General features: G+C 39.3%; 1 protein-coding gene across 1 annotated transcript in view; it reads right to left on the bottom strand.

Annotated features, from left to right (window-relative positions):
* The window catches only part of GRAMD4 (GRAM domain containing 4), an 81,062-nt gene that overhangs the window by 7,350 nt on the left and 51,592 nt on the right, over positions 1 to 22,120 (bottom strand). Inside the window, exons 4-15 of the mRNA XM_017745893.1 lie at positions 21,675 to 21,795; positions 15,298 to 15,359; positions 13,252 to 13,384; positions 12,756 to 12,781; positions 10,800 to 10,891; positions 9,170 to 9,261; positions 8,208 to 8,256; positions 7,312 to 7,383; positions 5,948 to 5,991; positions 5,740 to 5,849; positions 4,372 to 4,526; positions 471 to 618 (exon numbers count right to left, since the gene is read on the bottom strand). Coding sequence (XP_017601382.1) covers positions 471 to 618; positions 4,372 to 4,526; positions 5,740 to 5,849; positions 5,948 to 5,991; positions 7,312 to 7,383; positions 8,208 to 8,256; positions 9,170 to 9,261; positions 10,800 to 10,891; positions 12,756 to 12,781; positions 13,252 to 13,384; positions 15,298 to 15,359; positions 21,675 to 21,795 — 1,104 coding nt within the window. The remainder of the gene's footprint in view (positions 1 to 470; positions 619 to 4,371; positions 4,527 to 5,739; positions 5,850 to 5,947; positions 5,992 to 7,311; positions 7,384 to 8,207; positions 8,257 to 9,169; positions 9,262 to 10,799; positions 10,892 to 12,755; positions 12,782 to 13,251; positions 13,385 to 15,297; positions 15,360 to 21,674; positions 21,796 to 22,120) is intronic.

Genomic DNA, 22,120 nt, shown 5'->3' with positions numbered 1-22,120 from the left:
TTTTTCACACACTGAAAAAGTCATAACAAGAAATCTTAGCTTAAGAAAAAGAGACAGGCACTACCCCCAACAGTCTCCTTATACAATAGAAAACACTGAATATTATACTTTAGATACCTAAAGCTAAAAGTGCTTAGAAAGAAAAGCCTAAATCAGGTGTTTTAGACACCATAACATCTGTTTTAACACTCATTTAAAAAAAACAAAATAAAAACCACCCACACAATTATTTCCTTTAACTTGACTATTGGATTTGCATAACCACAAAAGGCACACCAGGCTGTGCACTCTTTCAAAGAGCTGCAAGGATATGGAATGAAAGAGACCATCTCCATTCATCCTAATTTAAAGCGAGACTTTGAAATCAAAAGGTTACACCTGTACAATGCACAGAAAAGGAATTCAACTTTAAACTATTCTTGGCTTTTTACAAAATATTCTACTAATGTGACCTTCCTGTGGCACCATACCTGGCAAAGGACGTTCATTCTCTGACAGGTTAAAAACTTCATGGAAATTTCCTCTCTTGGTGGTATGAAAACGACTTGTGTCTTCATCTTTGCTTATTCCAGTTGGAGCACTTGAGCCCACGTAACTCCTTGAGGCTGCTGTTTGAAGCTGCAGAAAAAGAAACACGATTCCAAAATCTGAGCAGCAACATTTAAACTACACTCTCAAAAATAATTTAGCTAACTACTCTTCCTTAAAAAAAAAAAAATCTATAATGCAACAATTTTCATGAACTACTTCCATATATTAACTTTGGACTACTGCACTATACTGCTGCTACAGCACAAGTCTCTAATATGGTACCTGAACATAACTTTTCAAAGTGCTGCCCTTTGACAGACACCCATTGCTGGGGTGAACCACATGGTGCTAAAGGCACCTATCTTAAAATACCACTTTTCTACAGTAAAGGCTATGCCTCATTAGATACAGCTAAGTCACTGCAAACAGCTCCAACGACGATAACTAGTGGGACTACTAACAGACAATATAGTATCAGTACTTGGCCTGTCTTCAAGAGATAAACAAAGTATTGCTGCACAAAAGAAGTTTAGAAAGAAAAAAGAGCAATAAAAAAAAGCCACACAGAGCCACATAAGCTCATTATGAATACAAATGCTGAAAATGAAAGGAAGTTTTCCACACTACGATCCATACCTTTTCATGCCCTGACAGCTAGCAGGAAAAGAAACAAACAACACAAATGTGACAGTGACAAAAGAAAAAGTGAAATCTACTTAACACTATAATACACAGAATAAAACATGAACTGAGTGACACTGCAAGATCTTGCTCACAAACCAAGAGACTACACACAATGAATGCAATTTAAAAAGTTATGATTGGTTAGAGCACACCAGTTCAATTTATTCAGGTTGCATTAGAACCATTGATCTTTCCTATGCTTTGAAGTTGCACTGAATTTTGACAGTGTTGACACATGAAACAGAATCTGAATGGTTGTCAGCATCCTTGGGAGGGAAAAAAGATAGTATGGAGTTCCCGAAAACAAAGTACTTGAGTAAAATCTACTTTTAAACAGAGCTCCTTAACCACTGGAGACTGCCCTGGCAACAAGCCTTGCTTGTGGAAGGATAGCAGGCAGTTTCTTTTGGAAAGCTCGCCTGCATTTTCAATTTCATCTTGGTGGCGCACCACATGATTCCAAAAGCTGGCACAAGCAGCTCTGTTCTTAGCCCTACCACACACATGCAGTTAAACAACTGGCAAACTGACAACATGGAAGCTCAGGACTAAGCTCTTCTTCTGTAAAGGCTCAATGCTGCTGAAGGCCAACCAGCCTTCAGCTGCTTTTTTAGTTACTTTGCACTAAATTGGCAGCACTCAACACTTTGCAGGATTTACACACTAAGAAAAGAAATCCAAAGCAAATGAAAAAATGTTCACTGCAATTGCTAGCTAGAAACCAGACTGACAAAACAGGCACAGCAGAGGGCATTTGCCATCCACCTTTTTAGGTACCTGTAAGACAATGATACCTCAGGGGGAAAAAAATAAAGTAAATTGACATGGAAAGCAAATGGCAGATGGTAACTAATATTGCCTCGCTTCTGCAGTGCTGAGTCCCTGGATTCAAGGAAAATAACAGCTTCTCCAACAATCTATGTGCAACTGAAGATGAAAAGAATTTTCTGAAGGCCTTCTTAGATGAGCTACTTGGCTGCACATGCACACAACCAGGTGAAGCACCATGGCCCAAAACAAAAATGGTCAGAGCCAGAGGTCTAATCCTTTTTGTGCTGGAATAAGGACTACTTCTGCTCTCTGCTACGCTGCTTTCTACTTACCTGTTATATAAAGAGATTAAAAAAAATGGAGTTTAAACTTCAGTACCATGACTCATCTGGCCAAAAATGTGAGTAGCTCTGCCCTTACTTCTAGTCCTGCCTAACACACGTGAATGTTTCCTCTTACCACTCAGGCTTGAAACATCCAATGGTCAATTACTAAGAGAAAAGCATTGCATCCAATTTTGGTAAGCCTTAAATCTAACTGGAAGTGATTGGATTTGTAATGCTGGAAGAGCCCTGATTGTCTAAAAACATCACCAACAACCTGAAGTATTCCTTTTCACTTGTTCTGTCATCAGCTTTTGACATGCAACCTTTACCCATCAGATACTGTTGTCAGGACTGTTCTCCAAGGACACAAGGTCAGAGTGCTGGTACAGGCAATTAATATTGCTTTGTGTCTAAGTTTACTGTGTCTTGTACACTGTTTAATGAGAAGAAGTTGAAGCAAAAGCACACATGCTGCCACTACATGTTTTTCTGCTCTGCCTTTTCTATGAAAAAAATTAAAAACCCTCTTTGGCTTTAAACTTTTAGTACAAAAATCTATTTTTCATAATACGAGGTTTGCAGAAATCTCTCACGGAGTAAGAAAGTTTCTCTAAAATTTCTGAGATCAAGTTAATGTTTTCAAAGACATTTGGAAGCAGGTAATGAAGTCCTGCACATCCCTTCCAGGAAGACAAGCCAAGTCCACCAAGCCAGACCTGGTAGTACAAAAACCCTGTCTCTACTTGCAAAACTGAAGCCATGAAGAAAAGCCCAAAGGAATAACTACTCTCTAAGTTTATGGACTCAAGTTCAGCAATTCAGAATCTTTCCACCTCTAAGGCAGATGAGAAAGACCTAGCAAGAGGATGTCACAACTACCACAGTATGTGAAAGATAACCTGTAAGTGTGAGAAGCACAGAAACTTCTAAGATCATCTTCTGCAAGCAAGAGAAATACAGGCCATGGATGGCTTCATCCAAGTGCTTATTTACCCATCTCATCCCTTGGAAAACAGGAACAGAAGACTCACTTTCTGTAAAAGACTGTCCTTCTTGTCCACTTCCTTCTGAAATACTCAATTATGCTGCAGTTATTTTACCACCCTCTGCTCCACCACCCTCCAAGCCCCAGATTTCCTCTTAACAACTGAGGGTTCATGTGCTTATCCCTTTTGCTCTCCAGTTGTATACCCAGGCTGAATTACTGCTCAGTACTGTGCATTTCAGACAGTACTCAGATACTCCATGAATGCAATCAGATATTGTGCTAAGAGGGATTAAGTGAATGCTAAAATGGGATTAGACTCAAGATTTACTACAACTATTTTAATTTTTAAACCAATAAACATTGACAAATTCAGGGATATGGAGAAGTCTGACTCAGTTACCATGTCAGGCCCTAGAACAATTTACCAAGATGCACAAAACACAATACTTGGTGATTTAACGATGACATTTTAACAAAAAGAAAATGTACTGATGGAGTACGAACATGGTGAAGTCATTTATCACCACTGTGCTAAAAGGTCACCTAATACAAATAACCATAAGACATAATGTCTAAACATGTAAACTACCTTATTACCTTTGTTAATGACTATCCCATCAGTAAGCTGCATATTATACTCAATCCTTTATTGATTTTTTTAACTAACTGTTCTTCAATTTACCTAAGCATGTGAATTTCCACTGAAAAGGAATGTCTAAGAATAGAGAAAGTAATCCAAAAAGACTACATTCGACAATAAAATCACACAGAATGTATGCTAAAGAAACATTGGTGCTATATTTGTGTGTTCAGCTTCATGATTCACAGTACATCCATACATATATAAACATTTTTGATAACTGATTCCTTTCATACAAGAAACAGAATCTATAGAAGAACTGTGAATCTGGAAAATAATAAAAAAATTGATATTACAATCAACTAACATTGTAAGGATTTAATTAACCTTCTCTTTAATGTGCTCTGGTCACTGGAGAAAAGGAAAAAGGAGAAAGTGATTTGATTTTCAGAGGCTAAGAACGTAGGGACAAAAAGATTCATTACCCTTACCCGTCTTGACACTGTAGCATTGGATCTTTCTTTGAGCTGAGGATCTGTCAGGAGATTTATCCAGATGATATAAGGAGTATCATACTTAGCTCTTAGTCTGGGGCATCGTTTGAAGACAAAATCAATAAGGAAAAACTTGATTCCAGCATAGAGTCCTGAAAAAAGGGTGACTTCAGTTTGAGTGCTGAAGAGGCATTAAGAACATCACTGTTTTGATCATATTTTCAGAAGTTCACAAATGAAACCAAATTCTGTATATTCAGCCACAGTGTTAAACCATTCTACTGGGTTTACTACTTTGATTCTTCTTCCAACACCAGAAAATTATTTTTCTTTCCTTCCTGTCCCCAGTTCTTTTTAACATTTACATAGCCACTATTATGCAGAAAAACAAATAATTCAAACATATGCTCCTTATTACCAGAAGCATTCTGAAAACATGATATACTACCAAAACAAAAAACACACCAGAGCATTCAACTACGCAGCTCCTGCAAGAATTTTAATGGCAACAGAGGGCTCTCACGTACTACATAAAACTCTATCTTCCAGTCCCAACTCTTATCTTACACAAGTTATTTCCTTGCATTCTGCCAGGTCAAAATGGGCTTAAAATACTCTCTCAAAACTTTACTGAGTGCAATTCAGATCTCCTAAAAGTCAGAGTAAAACAATCACTCCTCACACATCTAAATTCAATTGCCGTGTCAAGCAAACCTACATTTATGTTCAAGCTAATAAAATTTGAAGTTCAGTGTCACTACAAGTAATACTCATTTGATTGTATCATTACTTTAAAGAAAAAATGAGAGTTCTTGGTTCACAGTACAGGGCTTCATACATTAGCAAAAAGAGTCTCATGTGGTAGTGAGAACCCTTTGCTCAGTTCCCAGTTGAGACTATTTGTAACAGACCCACAGTAGTCTGTTCATTTGTCCACCCAATCCTCCAAGTTTTACCAGGAGTCCCACAGACTCTTTTGTTTCTTTTCCTACATTGTCATTTTCATGCCTCCTGTGTCATGCCACATATTTCATTTACAAGGATGTATGAGCAAAAAACCCTCAACATATAGGATTTTCCAGAAGCCTTATAGCTGACAGTCTGAAAAGTTCTGCTAACAGCTCATCATAGATTTCTCCTCTTCAAAAAGCAAAAACATTATCCAGTCTTTTTCTATTAAACACTGAGATGGTTTTCAAAATGGTCATGACAAATGATGCCAAGCACAATGAAAATACTCTAAAACACTGCATGATTTATTAGTGCATGTTTTCTCTCTTAAACTCTAAAATTCTCCCTCTAAAGATCATGTAAGTTTTAACCGTAAGTCTAGACTGTAACAGGTTAATCATTTATTGTGTTTACCCAATGCAAGCCCAAGAATCCTGTAGGGCAAAAAGCAGGATGCAATAAAAGCTGCCCATAGAGCAAAGTAGAGCTTCTGTGTTATTTCTGGCTGGACCCACATGAACAAGCTGAAAACAAAAAAGAAGCAAAATTTTATTACCAGTGTTACAGATATTGGTTAATTCTTGTTTTAAAAGGGAACAAAACCTTGTGTCAGATAACTTACTTTTTAAATTTTTCCAGTATGTCTGCCATCTTGCCAAAAAGGTTCTGCATAAGAAGCAAAAGAATTAAAACCAAGTACTGCATTGTTTTGGGGTTTTTTGTCCACATAATGGAAATAAACAGCTTTCTGACTTTGTTGCTAAGCAATTCCCGGAAGGGATTTTTTTTTAAATCAATTTTTAGCCATTTATATACTTCACAACTGAGTAAATACAGAACAGAATAGCAATACTTGATGACTTCCATCTCATTTAACCTTATTCCTGTGATTGATTGTTACAAGTGAAGAAACTATTTGATCCCACTGTCAGGACTGGAAAGCATTGACATTACTGCAAATATTTTAAATTAAGCTGTCAATCTAAGAGTAAAGAGCTTCTGTTAGTAGGTAACAAAATGGAAGGTTCCTTCACACATTTTGGGTGCTGAAATTTCAGTAAGTGGTTACTGAGTTCATCAAAATTGCTATTAGCTTCTTGGAAACACACCATTATCGGGTTTTATAATAAACCCTTGGAAACAGCAGATTTCAAGTAATTCCAACAACTGTTGATGGCAACTGACCCCTGCTCAGGACTAAGGGCCATATTCTCTGACCAATTCTTACTGTCAGAGCACCTGAAAATTTCACCTTCCCAATAAATTTCCAAAGGTGTTCATATAAACATGTGCACCACCCCCAGAAGAAGGAAGGAGCTGAGCATTCACCGTTAGCAAGAGAAGGTTAAACCCCTTTTGACAGCAGCACATCATCAGGTATGGCACAAGGCTCAGCTCAACTGGATGGTGCAGTCACTCAGTTGCTACCTCATCCAACTCATGAAGCTGGGAGAAAACCTTCCTTCAGCCTCGCCAACACCAGCAGATTTCAAGGCTTGGAGGGGGTGGAGTTTTTTAAAACATGCTATTTTAGAGATGCAGTGCAAACTGTTGAATTAACACAGCTAAACAGACAGCAGCCTTCAGCTAAATCTTAAAGGAACGGTGTCTCCTACATCAGTTTTATAACTTGCAGATTTGGGATATGGATCCACACTCCAGTACATTTAAGTAAGATTCACCACCCAATCTACATTATCAGAAGCTTATATTCATATATAAGGTAGAAAACCGTGAGATGTTGCTTCTGTTCCCCTCTGGAGCTTGCTCAGACTTGCAGTCAAAGAACCTCAACCAGTTCTCTGAAGCATCATGCCATTTCAGAAGCTCTAGGAATCTCCACTGCTCGTAGGTAAAGTTCCCTTTGCAAGAAAAATATTGCTTATTTAAGCATTTGTTTTCATGTGCTGCATAACCACCTCCTTTGACCACTTAGACTATGAACCCCATTGTTTCTAAGGAGGCAGCTGGAGAGCAGCACAGTACCTGAGCCTTCTGAGCCACGTCTAGGACGAGCTGAAACTTTTCAGACACGGTCAGGTCCTCTTTTGGGTGCTCCTTAGGCAAGAAAGAGACAATCCATTAATTCCAGCTCAGATAAAACATATTTTACAAAACTCATCAGAACAAGGTGATCCCTCAACATTCTTGGCAATACTTCTCTCACTTTAAATCGTCTCTGTATTTACCATTTTCCTCCCTTTTTTAAGATCTACTTTTTATGTCTTTCATTGCTGGTTATTTTTAGTTTCCAATGCTTTCGGGGGCTCAGGGGAGATGGTATCACTCTCTACAACTATCTGAAAGGAGGCTGTAATGAGGTGGAGGTCAGTCTTTTCTCCCAGGTAACAAGTGAAAGGTCAAGAGGAAATGGCCTCAAACTGTGCCAGGGGAGATGTAGATCAGCTATTTAGAAAAATTTGTTAATGAAAAGGGTTGTCAAGCCTTGAAACAGGCTGTCCAGGGAAATGGAGTCACCACCCCTAGAATTATTTAAATGACACTTAGATCTGTCACTTAGGGACATGTACCTGGACCCAGCGATGGAGCTGGCAATGCTACACTAACAGTTGGACCTGATGCTCTTAAAGAAAACAGAATGCAAGACTTCTCAAATATCCCACAGGACCTAACTTGTCCCAAGATGATAAGTTAAAATTCATTTCAGAAATGTGTTTTAAGTTTGGAATATTTTAGGGTGAAGCATCTGAACCTAAGAGTGCTGTTAGTAAAGACTTTTAAACTACAAGAGAGAAAAAAAAAAGTAGTGTCTTTACTTGAACCTTGCTCTTCCTTCCTGCCACAACTGCCCACACAGATACAGAGTTTAAAGGTGCAATTTTTTTCTGTAGGTGTACAGGTAAAGCTGATCAAAGACCTACCATCTGTTCAGAAACTTCAGGCACAATGCTCCACTGTATTCTCCAACCCCTAGAAATTATGGAAATAGTTAAAGAGAGCAAGAACTCCATCCACCAACACAGATTATTTGTAAAAGGTTGAAAAGCAGTTTTCTGCAATAAGCACTTATGGTTTAGAAGTAAGTAATATAATCCCCAAATGAATGAAGAACCCACAACATAACACAAGCACAAGTGGCCAACAACCGCTAGCTTTAAAAATATTAGTTAAGTAGATACTAAACAGAATCACTGCTTGTGTTTTACAACAGAAGTTGATGGTGTGCATGGAGTAAAGGATTAGGAATATTTTTCTCTTATTTTTTCGTGTGAACAAAATTACATCAACTTATTCAGAAACCTGTTTGCTACCAGCATTTTCCAGGGAATACAATGTCAAACAGAAAGTATCAATTAAGAAGCCAGAAAATTATTTTACAATATGCACGTTAAGGCATAACGTTTTAAGGTGCATTAAACCCACCCCTCAGACTTAATTTTTAGAAGAGATTGAATCTGCAAATGGAAGATACTTTGAATAAAGTATGTGAAGAGCTATGGAAAAAGGCAAAACTGCCATTTTAGGCCTAGGTGAACATTCTCTGCCGGGAAAAACAGCAGGCTTCAATACTGATGTTCTCCAAGTACTCTAATTACCACAGAATTTTATATGAGAATTTTAGTGTGCTGAGGGATTTGCCTGAAAGCATGCATCATTGTTTATGATAACCCAAGCCACAGGATACAAAGATAATTCCCAATAATAGTAAAAGATTATAGAAACTGAGCAATGACACTAAGGATATTTGAGTTTGAATTTCACTGTGTTAAATGTAACTCACAATATTAGAAAAGGTAACAGTTTACAACTCAGTGCAAGAATAACAAAACATCTTTCAAGCAAAGCATTACTTAAGAGAGTAAGCTAGTATTTATGCAAATACCTGGCTATGAGGTAATTTAGGGATAACCTCAAAATTGCTAAAAATAAGAACATAGGAATGGCCCAGCCATGCCATACAGCATTGATGTAAATCTGCAGATTAAGAAGAAAAAACAAACAAACAAAGAGAGATGCGGATTACAAACTGGGGTACAGTGAGTTGCATGAAATACCATTTCCCACTGTGCTGTTGGGCTCAGAATCATGCAATTCATATTAAAAAATTAATAAATTTTAGCCACTCCACGACTAACAATGGCCCTGCACTCAGGAATGCAAAATCAAAACTAAGAATGAACCAAAACTCCAGAGATGACACTTAAATAGTTCTCAGCTGCCTCAGAGTACTGAGTATTTTCACACTACAATTACTTGAAGGGGTAGGAGGAAAAAAAAAAAAAAATAGGTAAACCCTCAAGTCTGTGAATCTGCTGCATGGTCAGCAATGGCACAGAAGCCATGGTACAGAAGAGAAGTTAGAGCAATTAGCCCCATACTGGGCAACAGGATAAACTCTCACTCTATTATTTCAGGTCAATTAAATCCCAAATTTTTACCAAGACTAAAAAGATTGCAGGAAAACAGGTTTTATTTTATGTAACAAGCAAACACAAAGAGCTTCAAAAGGCATTCTGTTCCCTTCCCAGCTTCTGAAAATGGAGACTACAGTCTCTCTGTGAGACACACTAGGGTTTTTACTGATAACCCCAAAGTGAAACATCGCTCTGGCTCCCAGGCCCGAGAGCTTTCAAAAAAACAGATCAAGTTTCCTCTTTCAGCTTTTATCTGAAAAATGGGCTTACCAGGTGAGGCAAGAGAACATTCAGCAGATATGGAGAAGGGACAGACAGAGGGCACGGGGAGGGAAGTCTCCTCCTCAATATTCCTTCAGCTGTGCCATGCAAAATAGCATAGGGTCTATAATTTTCAGGGTGTGACATTTTCACATACAGGTTCATTCAGCTGCACCTATCAGTAATTCCTTTGACAGAAATACATTTCGTATACACTATGACCAAAAGAATTTATATCATTTAATTAACTACAGGAGGAAAGGAAACAAATCAAAACTCCACTAGATACTTATGCCTCTTTGCAGCATCGAACCTCATTAAGATAGCATAGAAATGCTTGAACGTAGCTCACAGACCTGATGTTTTCACATTGAGCTCCACTGAAATCAAGGCATTTTGCCTCTCATCAGTATGATCCTAAAGAATGGCAAAGAGCCCTGGGGACAATGAGGACAGTAACTTCTCATCAAATTTAACCACTATCAGCATTTCAGCCCCAGACAAGAGGAAACTTTGCAGAGGCTGAAGTAACCATCAAATTACCAGGACTGGGAGATGAGAAACAAGAAAGGAGAGAACAATACCCAGATAGTTCTAAATTATTTTAACAACTACAAAACTATGCTACAAGAAACCCAGGCTAAACAATTTAAGTGGCTTTATATATAATTGAAGTGACAACTACTAGTATTTTGTGTTAAATGAAATTACACTATTTGATATAACTTGAACTGCAGCACAACCCCTACTCAGATATGGCAGTTTCAACAAATTTCAGCTAATAATGAATGTATTTTTTCAAGTTCTTACTACTCCCGGAGAAGTAGGATAACTTACAATAAAGGCAATAGCAGAAGTGTAGATAGAATACCAGTCTGATAAGGCAGAAAGATTCTTCACAAAATTTGTAACAGGTTTGGCACCTCTCTCTAAACAGAAGTGGAGAAAAAACACAACTGTTAGCATTAGCTGTCAGTGGTTAAATTACTTGTATATTATAAACAACCAAATTAGGAAACGATAGGAATACTCAAGACACGTAATGATAAAAAGTCTTATTCAAATGAAAAAAAAATTAAACCTACTAATGTAACTAACAATTAAAGAATGCATTTCCAAAAACTAAAGTATTATCCAAGACAAAGATTATGTCTAAATTCTTAAGTATAGACAAAGAAAAAAAAAACCAACATCCTTTATAAGGGTATCCTGGATGCTAAAAGCAGTTTGTTCTCAAGCCATGTTCATATTACCCCAAAGACCACTGCACAGGTCAGTTTGTCTCACTGAAAACCAATGTACATTAACCTGACTTGAATTACAAGCCACCAAGGAACAACTTAGAATCACTGAATCATTTAGGTGGGAAAAGACCTTTAGGATCATCATTGGCTTCAACCATTAACGCAGCACTGCCAAATCCACCACAAAACCATGTCCCTAAATGATTGTCTCTTGCAGAGCCTTCCTACCCACCATCAGATCAATGCTCCTATTCAACTTGCTGTCATCTGCAAACTGACAGGGAGCACTCCATCCTGTTGTCCAGATCATTGATAAAGATATTAAACAGGACTGGCCCCAACACTGAGCCCTGGGGAGCACCACTTGTGACCAGGTGGATGTAGCTCCATTCCCCACAACTCTCTGGGCCTGGCCATCAGTCAGTTTTCTACCCAGCAAAGCATACACCTGTCCAAGCCATGAGCAGCCAGTTTCTTCAGGAGAATGCTGTGGAAAACAGCATCAAAGGCTTTACTATAGTCTAGGCAGACAACAGCCAGAGCCCTTCCCTCCCTTGCTGCTGTCCATCAGTTAAGCTTAAAGCCAGGCTAGATCTCTTGGCTGTATCTCTGCAGGACTCTACCCATTGGTAGCACCTTGCTGCTTACTCTCCCTAAGCCAAACAACACAGCACATGGCTCCCTGAAGAAGTCCGTCTCCCTCCTCTGTAGACCTTTGGTCTTGCTGTCACTGCATGGGAGACTGACCTGTGCTGGGAGAGGCTCACACACAGGCACACCCAGCCAGCAAGAGCAAGAGGAGCTCTTCCTCAGCTCCCTAAAACCCTCTCATCCTTTACCCTCTTCCTCCACGCCCTTTTACTATTTGGGCAAACTGGCTAGGGAACACAAGGAAACAGGAGAGGGCTGCTGCAAGACCACCTCTGCTTTCTCTGTTGGATCACACCAGTTCTGCCTTTCCTGATGAGAAGAATGATCATACCTCCTGCACAGAGAGTCTCAGAAGCTCTCACTCTTTTGCAGTAGAACTCACAACTTTTCAAGTCTTTCTTCAAGAGAGCCTCTGACTTGCTGTCCTAGTTTGTTTGGCTTGAAACTCAGCTATCCTCAACACGCTTCCTATGCGAAGTAATTAAGCAACTAGGACTAGATTTCCTTAAGCATCAGCAGCACAACCAAAGCAGCAGATCAAGTAAGTGGAAGGGCACACCCAAGGCACTGGACTAGGTCATGGACTCAAGTGCTGCTTCCATCTGCTCTGCTCCAGTACCCTACACCAAGCCCATAGAGAAGAGCAAGACTTGGAAATCACTGGGGACACCAAGGTTCTGGAGAGCTCTGAGTGATTGTCAGGCACCTCGGACAACAGGGATCTAGAATTTGTGGCTCACCTAGTGGAAGTTAAGAACCACCCAAAGCTTAAGTTTAATACTGTTCTTTAAAAAGTATTCTGATGGCAATGCACATACACCACTGACAACAAGTCACAAGTATTCTCCCAGATGAAACTAAAACGAATACAACAAATAAAATACTGCTAAGTACTTACTTAATCTTCTCATATTTTCAGTCAACCTGAAAAATAATGGATAAAAGCAACTTGTTAAAAAGACAATTAGTGCACACTTGTGTACATTTGATACCTGAAATACTGTTCAGAGTTATAAACTACATGTGCATAAAGCTTCATTCTTGCCTGTTACAGAATTTGTTTCTAGTAATTAATACAGTCTACCTTGCATCAGACGGAAAACAGAAGTTTAAAAGCTCTCCAGCCTAACTACGTTCATAGATTTTGGGAGACATATGACAAAACCTGGTAAGTAATATAAATCTTACTTTATTTCAGACAGCAGATAAAATTTCATGTTGTCCAAAGCATTCACAAAGCTTTTTGAGGTAGTTCTGTATTTTTGGTCTTATTATTTGTTATTGAAACACTTGCTCAAACCATGTATAAAGTTGGTTAAAAAAGAAAAAAGTGAGGTAAAAAAAGCAACTTGTAAAGGCACCAACAATTTCTCACAATGACATTGGGGATTTACCTTCTAGCACTAAGTGGCTCTTCTGTTTCCACTGTATTCTCTTCCGGCTGAAATCTGAAGTCCTCAAGATACTCCCCAAATTTGTCACAAAACCACTTTTGGAGTCTCGAGCAGACTGTGTGACTACGCTTATCTGTAAAAGAGAAGCACTAAGTATCAGGATAATGCTAAAAGACATCTTTATCCAATGGCAGCCCCTGTTCCCACACACCATGCTTTGCTGGCAAGCAGACTTTGTACAGCTTCCCTATCCTTCACCAACAGCCTTTGTGGAAATTTGCAATTTACTTCTGCCACTGCACAGGATCCCCAACTGCATTAAGTTGGTAAAGTAAGACTAAAAGTGACTCCTGCATTGCTCTTAGGATAGTACATGGAAGCATCTTGTATTACCCAAAGTACAAAGAGTAAAACATCCTAAAAACAATCATTTTTAGCAAACACAGTAAAAACATTTTCTGGTTAAGAGACTTCTGTGAACAAAAGACTGACGTAAATCTCAGTGCTCCTGTTGTGCTGGAGGGTCACCTTGAGAAAAGCAAGTGCAAAGCAAAACACTCCAGCAGAGAGCTGGACAATCATCTCACAGCCACAGAGATTTGACAGGAAAAGGAGGCTGAAACACAAGCAAGATTCTGCTAGAGGCAGTTTTACTTTCACTTTCCAATCACTGATAGTCTGTAAAAATTGTGTGTGTGTCATTATAGAATTATACAAAAAAACCTCCAGTTTCTTTTTTTCTAAAGTCAGGCCTCAGAAATTATGCTGCATGTGCCACTTTCTACATATGGAATATACAGTCATAATACTACCTGGGAAGTCTTACACCGCAAAATAATGAAGTGACACACACTTTCTGTATGTCAGTTTCAGTGGAAAAATATAATATAGGGGTAATATGGAAACAGTATCAGAGTAAAAGCCTTAAGGCACAGCACGTGAGAACAAAACAATCACCTGTAACTCAAAATTGTGGTCTAGAAGAAACAGACAGACTATTTGGAAACGTAGCTCAACACAGCAATGTCACAAAGAGGATACTGGTCATAATTACTCCAGGACCAAATTTAGTACAGAACTCCATGAAATTAATATATGATTAAACAGAGGCATGGAAGATTAAACAGCCAATTACAACAGCCAAAATGATGCATTTAAGCTCTTGAGAAAAAGCCACTGGTGCTCAGAAAATAAATTCAACTATTTATTAATGATTTACAATCAAATCTAGAAAAAAAAAGACAGTTTACAGCTGAGACAACACTTCCATTCGAAAATAAAAATACGAGGTAGCTTCCCACATGCTAATACTTCAGAAAGTACTGAGAAAGAAGTTTTGAGTGTACAGGAGAAAAAAATGTCAGGTTGTAGTTCACATAACAGAAAGCACTGACAATATGGAAGTACAGGAGGAGAAATTTCAGGTTTAGTCCACAGATTTAAAAGCCTTAGTCTCAATCACAAGGTGTAGAGAGGAAAGTTAAAGTGTACTGAAATTTTGAGAATTAGACTGTTGCCTTTTCTTTCAGAAATCACTACATTATTGAATTCATAATAAGCATCAGCTTTAGAAATGTAGATGACTGCGTAGGTGCCCAAAAAATTAATAACTCTTAAGCTTACTCCTTCTCCAGAATGTCTCCTCTTTTAGAGGAAGGAAGTAGTAATATGGCTAGTGGCATAACAAACTTCTGCAACTGAGAACAAAATAGAACATTTTTTCTATGTATTACACCTGGTTTTCTGGTAAGTCAAGGATCAGCAAGGCACGCAAGAATGATGAAGTGAGCCAACAGGTTTCATTACATACCTAAAGGCTTTACAATACACAATAAATTCCTAGCTCAGGTACGCAAAGTCAACTACAAACAGTAAACGCAGAATCATGTCCAGAGAGAGAAGTTGCTTGAATGGTCACTCTTATTCAGCTTCTTCAGAAGCAAAGTTTGATCTCATAAGGATTAAAAAAAAAAAAAAAAAAAAAAAAGGAAGAAAAAAATCCAGCTCAACCTTAGTTCTGCTAGAGATCCAACCAACCAAGCTCACCTGTTCCATTGGCTTGTGCCTGTGGCTTTGCAGGTTGCTGAGCTGCAGGCACCTCTTCCGCCCTACAAAGAAAACAGAAACAACGTGAAATGTTACAGAGGAAGAATTTTTTCCCTTTTAGGTAAAGCAAGCACCAGAACCTCCATGGTTTCCATAGCTGAGATTATACAATTATGACAAGAGAAAACCGAGCTTACGCTCTTTCACAAGATTTAAATTATTGACTGCACTTAGGATCCTGGGAAATGCCATCCTCTGTGAGGAGAGGTGGGGTTTAGCCATTCCTGTCACCAACAGCTCAATTTCATCTTACAACTACTCAACAATGTAGTATCAAATTTCTTGCATTACTTATGTCTTTGTGTGGTATATTCAGCCACGACTCTTCCCACAGTAATAAATTAAAAGGGATTCAGTTTCACAACTTGATAACCAGTGGAGTAGAGCAAAACCACTATTTAACATATGAATCTTGAATTCTGCCATTGCTACTAGGGTCAAACACCACTCAACTTCACAAGAGGAACAGGTGTTAAGAATGATTTTAAATGTTAGTTGTAAGCTCTCAAAATCACAACCAATTTGAGAAATATCTTTAAGAACTTGAAAAATTGAAACAGCCAAAAAAACTGCAACAAAAATGTTTTTAAAATATATGTCAAGAAGCAGGCATCATTGGTCTCACCTTTCAAAATGAGTCAAGAATATTCTCATCCATTAAAGTGAACAGATTTTTTAAAACACAAATGCTTTTGCCATTCTGTACACGTGCAAGGCTTCACAGTACATTTGCACACAGCCTCCAACTGCCAACCTGTCTTGAGAATACTTTAGGCTTCAGTCCCAAAGTCTTCAGTCATCCATGTAGATGTCATACAGAAAGATTTTTCTAATGAAGCAGGAGCTTTGACAACATATCACCAGCCACAGCAAGCTTTACTTGACAGGGAGTTGTATGATTGAAAAGATTACTTCTTGAAATAAGAAAGTGTCGGTTGTGCAATTTCATGATCACCCATCAGGCAATAGAGGTACTTTCAAATGTTCCTTTCATATTTTGCTCCTCAGGAAGGGAATCAAGTGAAACATGGTCAGCAAATAAGAGCAAGAAGAGGGATCCCACTGCACTGGGCAGATTGCAGCAATACAGACGGACATACCATCCTCTCTCTTGCTGTTCCTCTAGAAAGGACATTAGGAAAAGATCTCACCGTACTGTCTGCACATGGAAAAGGTCATTACTAATGTGTGCTGTCTCAACATCACCATACATCAATGAGTATGATGGAGAAACTACAGAACTTGTTACCTCCCTTCCTTCCTAAGCATTCCCGATTCTTAATGAGCTTTTCACACCCTTGTTCTTTTCTAAAAAGAACATTTAGAAGTAATTTACTGATTTATAAATTACACCTCGATATTTATTGGATGAGCTGAATTCCATGTTTTTTGCTTTGAAAGACACTTGCTTTCATGACTCGTCAGGACTTTTCCCCATGGCTTCTGCATTTGCAGCAACTCTTCTTTTCAAACTCCACCTGGAATGTCACCAGTTTATTTTCTTTAGCTAAACTTTAACTTTGATTCCTGTGCCATTTTCCCCCAGTTTCTATATAAGCCACGGGTTCCTCACCTAAAAACTCCTCCTATCTTTGCTTCTTCTCCCACACCCTTGCATCTCCTCCATTTCCAGCTCTCAAAAGACAGCAATAAACATGACGAAATTTGCAGCAGCTATTATACAGTGGTGTCTTGTTTTCCTCTATCAGCATATCAGATGGTTCCAACATATAGCTGGGCATTTTCATCTGAAATCTGTCACTGGAACTGTGTTTCATTGAAGCTGAAGACATATTTAGGTGGAAAGGAAGCTTGTCATTCACAAGCAGGCAGGAGCCAGTTACTCAACCCATTCCAGCTGTGTCTTCCTTTGGCATGCTGGGATGTGTTTTCAGAAACAGCACAGCACCATTACTCCCCATGTTTCTTGGGCAAAAAAATCAAGAAAACCTTATCAAGAAGTAGTTCTGCACAGAAGCCTTACTGGGCTCCATGAGGAGCACATGACAGTCGGCTTTGGCCCTCCTTGCTGCTTTTGTTTCATTTTTTTGGCAATGTCATACTTGCCATCTGCCTGTTACTCCTTCCCCATGAAGAACCCGACCTTTACGAATCATCAGGTTAATGACAGCTCATTACTGCACCTGTGAATCAGGTTAAAATTAGCCACTTCAGACAGATCCCGGCCAGGAAGCTCAGAATTCATTGTTTGGGCTTGCACACCTACTGGGAAGTTTGATTCCAAAACCAGGTCATGTTGAACCGTCCAGCTCATCAGGACCACTGACAGAGGGAGAAATTATCTTTCCAACCGTTTCTGAACCACTCTTAATGCCAGAGATGATTTAAAAGGCTGAAAAACACAAACAGTCCCAGAAAACACTGTGTTCCTATGTGGGCTTCCTAACCGCAGCCTGAACCTAAGAAAACAAGCTGCTTTAATTCCTCTTGGACCATACTCTCCACCCAGAAGAAGGGTGTAACTGGTCACACCAACACATCCCCAACATGAAGCTAGGTCATCTTTATGCAACTAGAGATTGCAGCCATTTAAAGCACAGGCTGTTTGAAACAGGTAAGAGCAGCCTCAGACAGTGGGAGAGACAAACACAAACTGCTTTTTTTTGTTTCTCTTTTTTTTTAATATACTGAGGTCAGGGAAGCATCAATATTAATGAATATTAGAGCTGTTCATGACCAGGACACACGAACCACTCAAAAGCAACCAGCACACTCTGATGCACTGTCCATTCAGTGCTGCCCCACAGAACAACACCAAAGTGTTATTTTTTGATTGCAAGTATAACACAAAAGTTAAGGGAGCCTTGACACTGAAGACCACTGCATATTAGGCCCTGAATACAGCTGCAAGTTGAGATGTGTGTGAATCAACAAAGTCCCCCAAAAACTGGATGCAGACCAGAGTTGCTGCACACAACAGGTACAGTCACTGCCAGGATGTTCTCAGACATATTCAAAGCAATTTTCCCACAGGCTAACTCCAAGTTCACAAGCGACCAACCACCAGTTTTTCAACCACTGTTGTAGAAGACATTCAAGGCTGTTAACACCTTTCCTACTGCTCAAAGCAACCTAAAGGTGCATGCACTTCCATCAAAAACACATTCCAACCTCATACATGCAAAAATAAGCAGATATTTTCTTAGCCTAGTTTAAAGATGTATCCTTCAGATATGCATGGCTTCTTACTCTGAAGAGCTGATAAAAAACCAAGTTAAATAATTTTCATGTTTTCCATCTCCTTCCTGTTAAAATACATCAAACATTTCAGAAGCCGTTTATATTCTCATCCACAATGAAGGAATAGTGACTTATGCAGAAGCATTGTCCAACTGGTCCTTGTAAAAATAGTTCACAATGATATTAATAACAAGGTTTGCTGCATAGGTCACAGGCTGCTGGTAAGTGTTGTTGCAAAACTTTTTGTTATTTTGTTTTTGTGTGATTGCAGCTCACAATTTGCAAAATACGGCAGCAACAGCTCATACAAACTATTCCAGGTTATTTATGCATCGTTCCATTAGCAAAATGTCATAAGCTTCAGCTGCCATACCAAATGCTCGGATGTTCTGAACTGTGGAAAACTTCAACTGAGGCCACTAGATTTCTGAATATTCAGATACACAAAGAATAAACACCATGACAAACAGAAACACCAATAATCCTCTTCTTCCACTCCACCCTCTTCCCTGTGCACAACTGCGACCTTAATGAAGGAAGCCCATGATCTTCACTAGAGAAAAAAAAGTATCAATCTAGATTGTGAACTTGTTTTCTCGTTGCCAAACATTTTGCACCATGTTTTATACTGCCACATGTATTGATCTGCCTCACAAATACTTTTGAATACTCAACTTTTAAAATAATTTCTTTCTTATACCACAGCATAGTTTGGTTTTCATTAGCAGTTGAATTCTGCAAGCAAAAAGAACAGTACATGCAAACCCCAGCCTTCAACTAAGTACCACAAAGCTGCTCCCTCCCCTACCATATGAATATCTATTTTTAAATTGCGCAAACAATTACCTTAGAAGCAGGGTGAATTTGACATAAGCGGATAGAACTTTCTGCAGTTACTTTGCTTAATAAAATTAAATTTCCATCAGGCATAAATTCAGCCTATTACATATTTGACTATGTAAGCCCACATTTCACCTGTAGTCCTAATAAAAGTATTTTTAAATGTCCACAGTGAAGTGCAAAATGTAGTAAGCAGTGAAGAATTCCACACAACGAAGCACAAGTTAAGGAAAAATCATGGACAACCAAATTTTTCTCCTCCTGGGTAGAAACTGAAAAATTTTCAATGTCTTATTTTGTTGTCACCTTACATATCCTGCCTGTCACAAAAGGGTTGAAATAGTAGTAAGACTAGTTAGAGAAACACTTGGGTAGAGAGGATAATTGGCTGAATGTAATCCCCAAGTGCAATACTCAAGATGACAGGACTAGTGTAATCCTTAGGATATTTAAATGGGAATACAACACCCAGGGAACCATGTCATCCTACCTTAATTTAGCAATGTCACTCCTGCTAGAGATTTGCTGTTGTCCACAATCCAACAAGGCACAGTTGTTGACACATATATTGATAAACAAAGACATTCCATCTATTTTCTCTGTAAAACCTGTACTCATAAGCTCCAGGGGGCCAGATCAGACTCTGAGTCAGCCTTATTAGTCTGAAACAGAGAAGGACGATGAATACCTTCCTGCAGAAGAAGATGGCTCCTCATCCTCCTCCAGGATGCCTAGCAATGAGAAGATCTCTTTCCCCCTCCTCTGTGCACAGCCTGGAGCCCAGGCACAGCTGCCCTCGGGACAAAGCCAAAGGCCTGTGCCAGCACTAAAGATAAGCATATGGAATTTGCATCCCAAGCAACTTCTTCAAGGCAGCAAGTCACAGACGTGAAAGTATCCTTTCCTTAAGCATCAGTTTCATCTACCAGCAGTAGGAAACAACGCTCGCTGCTTTGTACAGCTGCTACTGAGCTAACAGATACTCTCAGCAAGCAATGGGTCCTCTTCAGCTGTCCACTCAAACAACAAGTTGCACCAGGGAGTTTTAGATTTGGTACTAGGAAAAAACTCCTTCACCAAAAGGGGTCTCAAGCACTGGATCAGGCTACCAAGGGAAGTGGTTGAGTCGCCACCCCTGGAGGTGTTTAAGAGACATGTAGATGTGGCCCTTGACTGAATGGTTTAGTGGTGGACTTGGGAGCGCTGGCTTAATGGTTGGACTTGATGTTCTTAAAGGTCTTTTCCAAACTAAGTAATTCTATGATTCCATAGGAGCAGGAGGTAAACAGACAACAGAAAGGAACTAGGCTCATATGTTTCCTATAAATAGCTCCTACTTCCATCGCTACCAGTGGACATGGACTGCTGGCCTGAGCAGAAAGGTATTTTTACACTTGAGTACAGAAGGAAGCAGGAGGCTGGGAAGAGTTTGCATGGCATTGGGAAGCCACATATCCAAGCAAAACCCTTTGCCTGTTTGCTCTTGCTTGTCACCTCTAAGTAACTGGCATGTGACCACCAATTCAGCCTGTGCTATCTCCTGATGACAGCACTCGGTGGTGAGCCACAGGTCCTGCAGCTCTGCTCAGTAATCTCAGCTATTGTCAGGGAAGATAACATGGGCAGCTACGTACACAAGTGGTCTAGACCAACCAGGCCACCAAGCAACTGCTATGGCCTTAAGATCCATGTAGCTAAGCAGACTAAGGAGAGAAAACATCAAATTTGGTGCTTTGCACCATCAAGATGGATGTCCTCAATGCTGAAAGGACCTAGGGGCAGGTATTTCCATTTGTCATTTGCAGTGGCAAGGAAGGCTCAAATTCCAGTTACTCCCATGCATTTAGGGAATTGTGGCACGGAGACGTCATTGCTGCTGCTGGAACAGGAGTAACGAGGACTGGGCAGTCAGGAGAAGACACAGGTTTTGAAAAGGCAAAGCATATGCAATGGCATGGCAAAGGCTCTGGCATTCAGTAGCTCCAGGCAGGCAAGATCCCAGAGGAGGTGCATCAGAAGAGGTGTAATGAAGAGTATCTCAACTAGAAAGCGTCATGTAGCTACAGCATAGCTACAGCTATGGCCAAGTAACTTACATGTACATGAATGTTAATGATGTAGTTTTACAGGAACACATAAACAGCTGCTTGCTCTGTGAACTACTAATTTATTTTAAGAGCACCTAGGCTGGAAATATATGCTTTCACCAGCACTTCCCAGAGACAGACAGAGATCTCAAGTGGCTTTCAGCTTTACAGTGAAGATATTTCTCTTACCTTGTTTTAAGTACTTCATTGACTCTTTGTTCTAGTTCTAATCTCCTCTGCCGTTCCTTTTCTAGCTCTTGCCTTAACGTTTCAGCATTTGTTTCTTCTCTCAGCTTCCTGAGCTCCTCCTCTGTTAATTAAAGAAGAAGAAGAAGATTTAGTTACCCTGAAGTATTTCTATAAGAAATTTAAAATCTAATTATGACAGATTAGGTGTGGGAGATTTTTTTATCCATGCTATACCAAATATGTTCATCAGAAAAAAACAAGTATTCAAGGGCTAGACAGATTTCATAAAAAGCACACAGCTGTATCAAGTACAAAATGTTTCATTACAATTGTTAAGCAAGGAGGAAAACAACTCTAAAGTTTTCTTTTCAAGATGCAAAACAAGCCCTTGGTACAAGCTATCTTTATTTAAACACAACATACTCTTCATTCCTCAAAGAAATAAT

Source organism: Corvus brachyrhynchos, unplaced genomic scaffold (genome assembly GCF_000691975.1).
Source record: "Corvus brachyrhynchos isolate BGI_N302 unplaced genomic scaffold, ASM69197v1 scaffold239, whole genome shotgun sequence".
Classification (NCBI taxonomy): domain Eukaryota; kingdom Metazoa; phylum Chordata; class Aves; order Passeriformes; family Corvidae; genus Corvus; species Corvus brachyrhynchos.
Note: the sequence above shows the minus strand (reverse complement) of the source record. Positions and strands in the feature narration are given on the sequence as shown.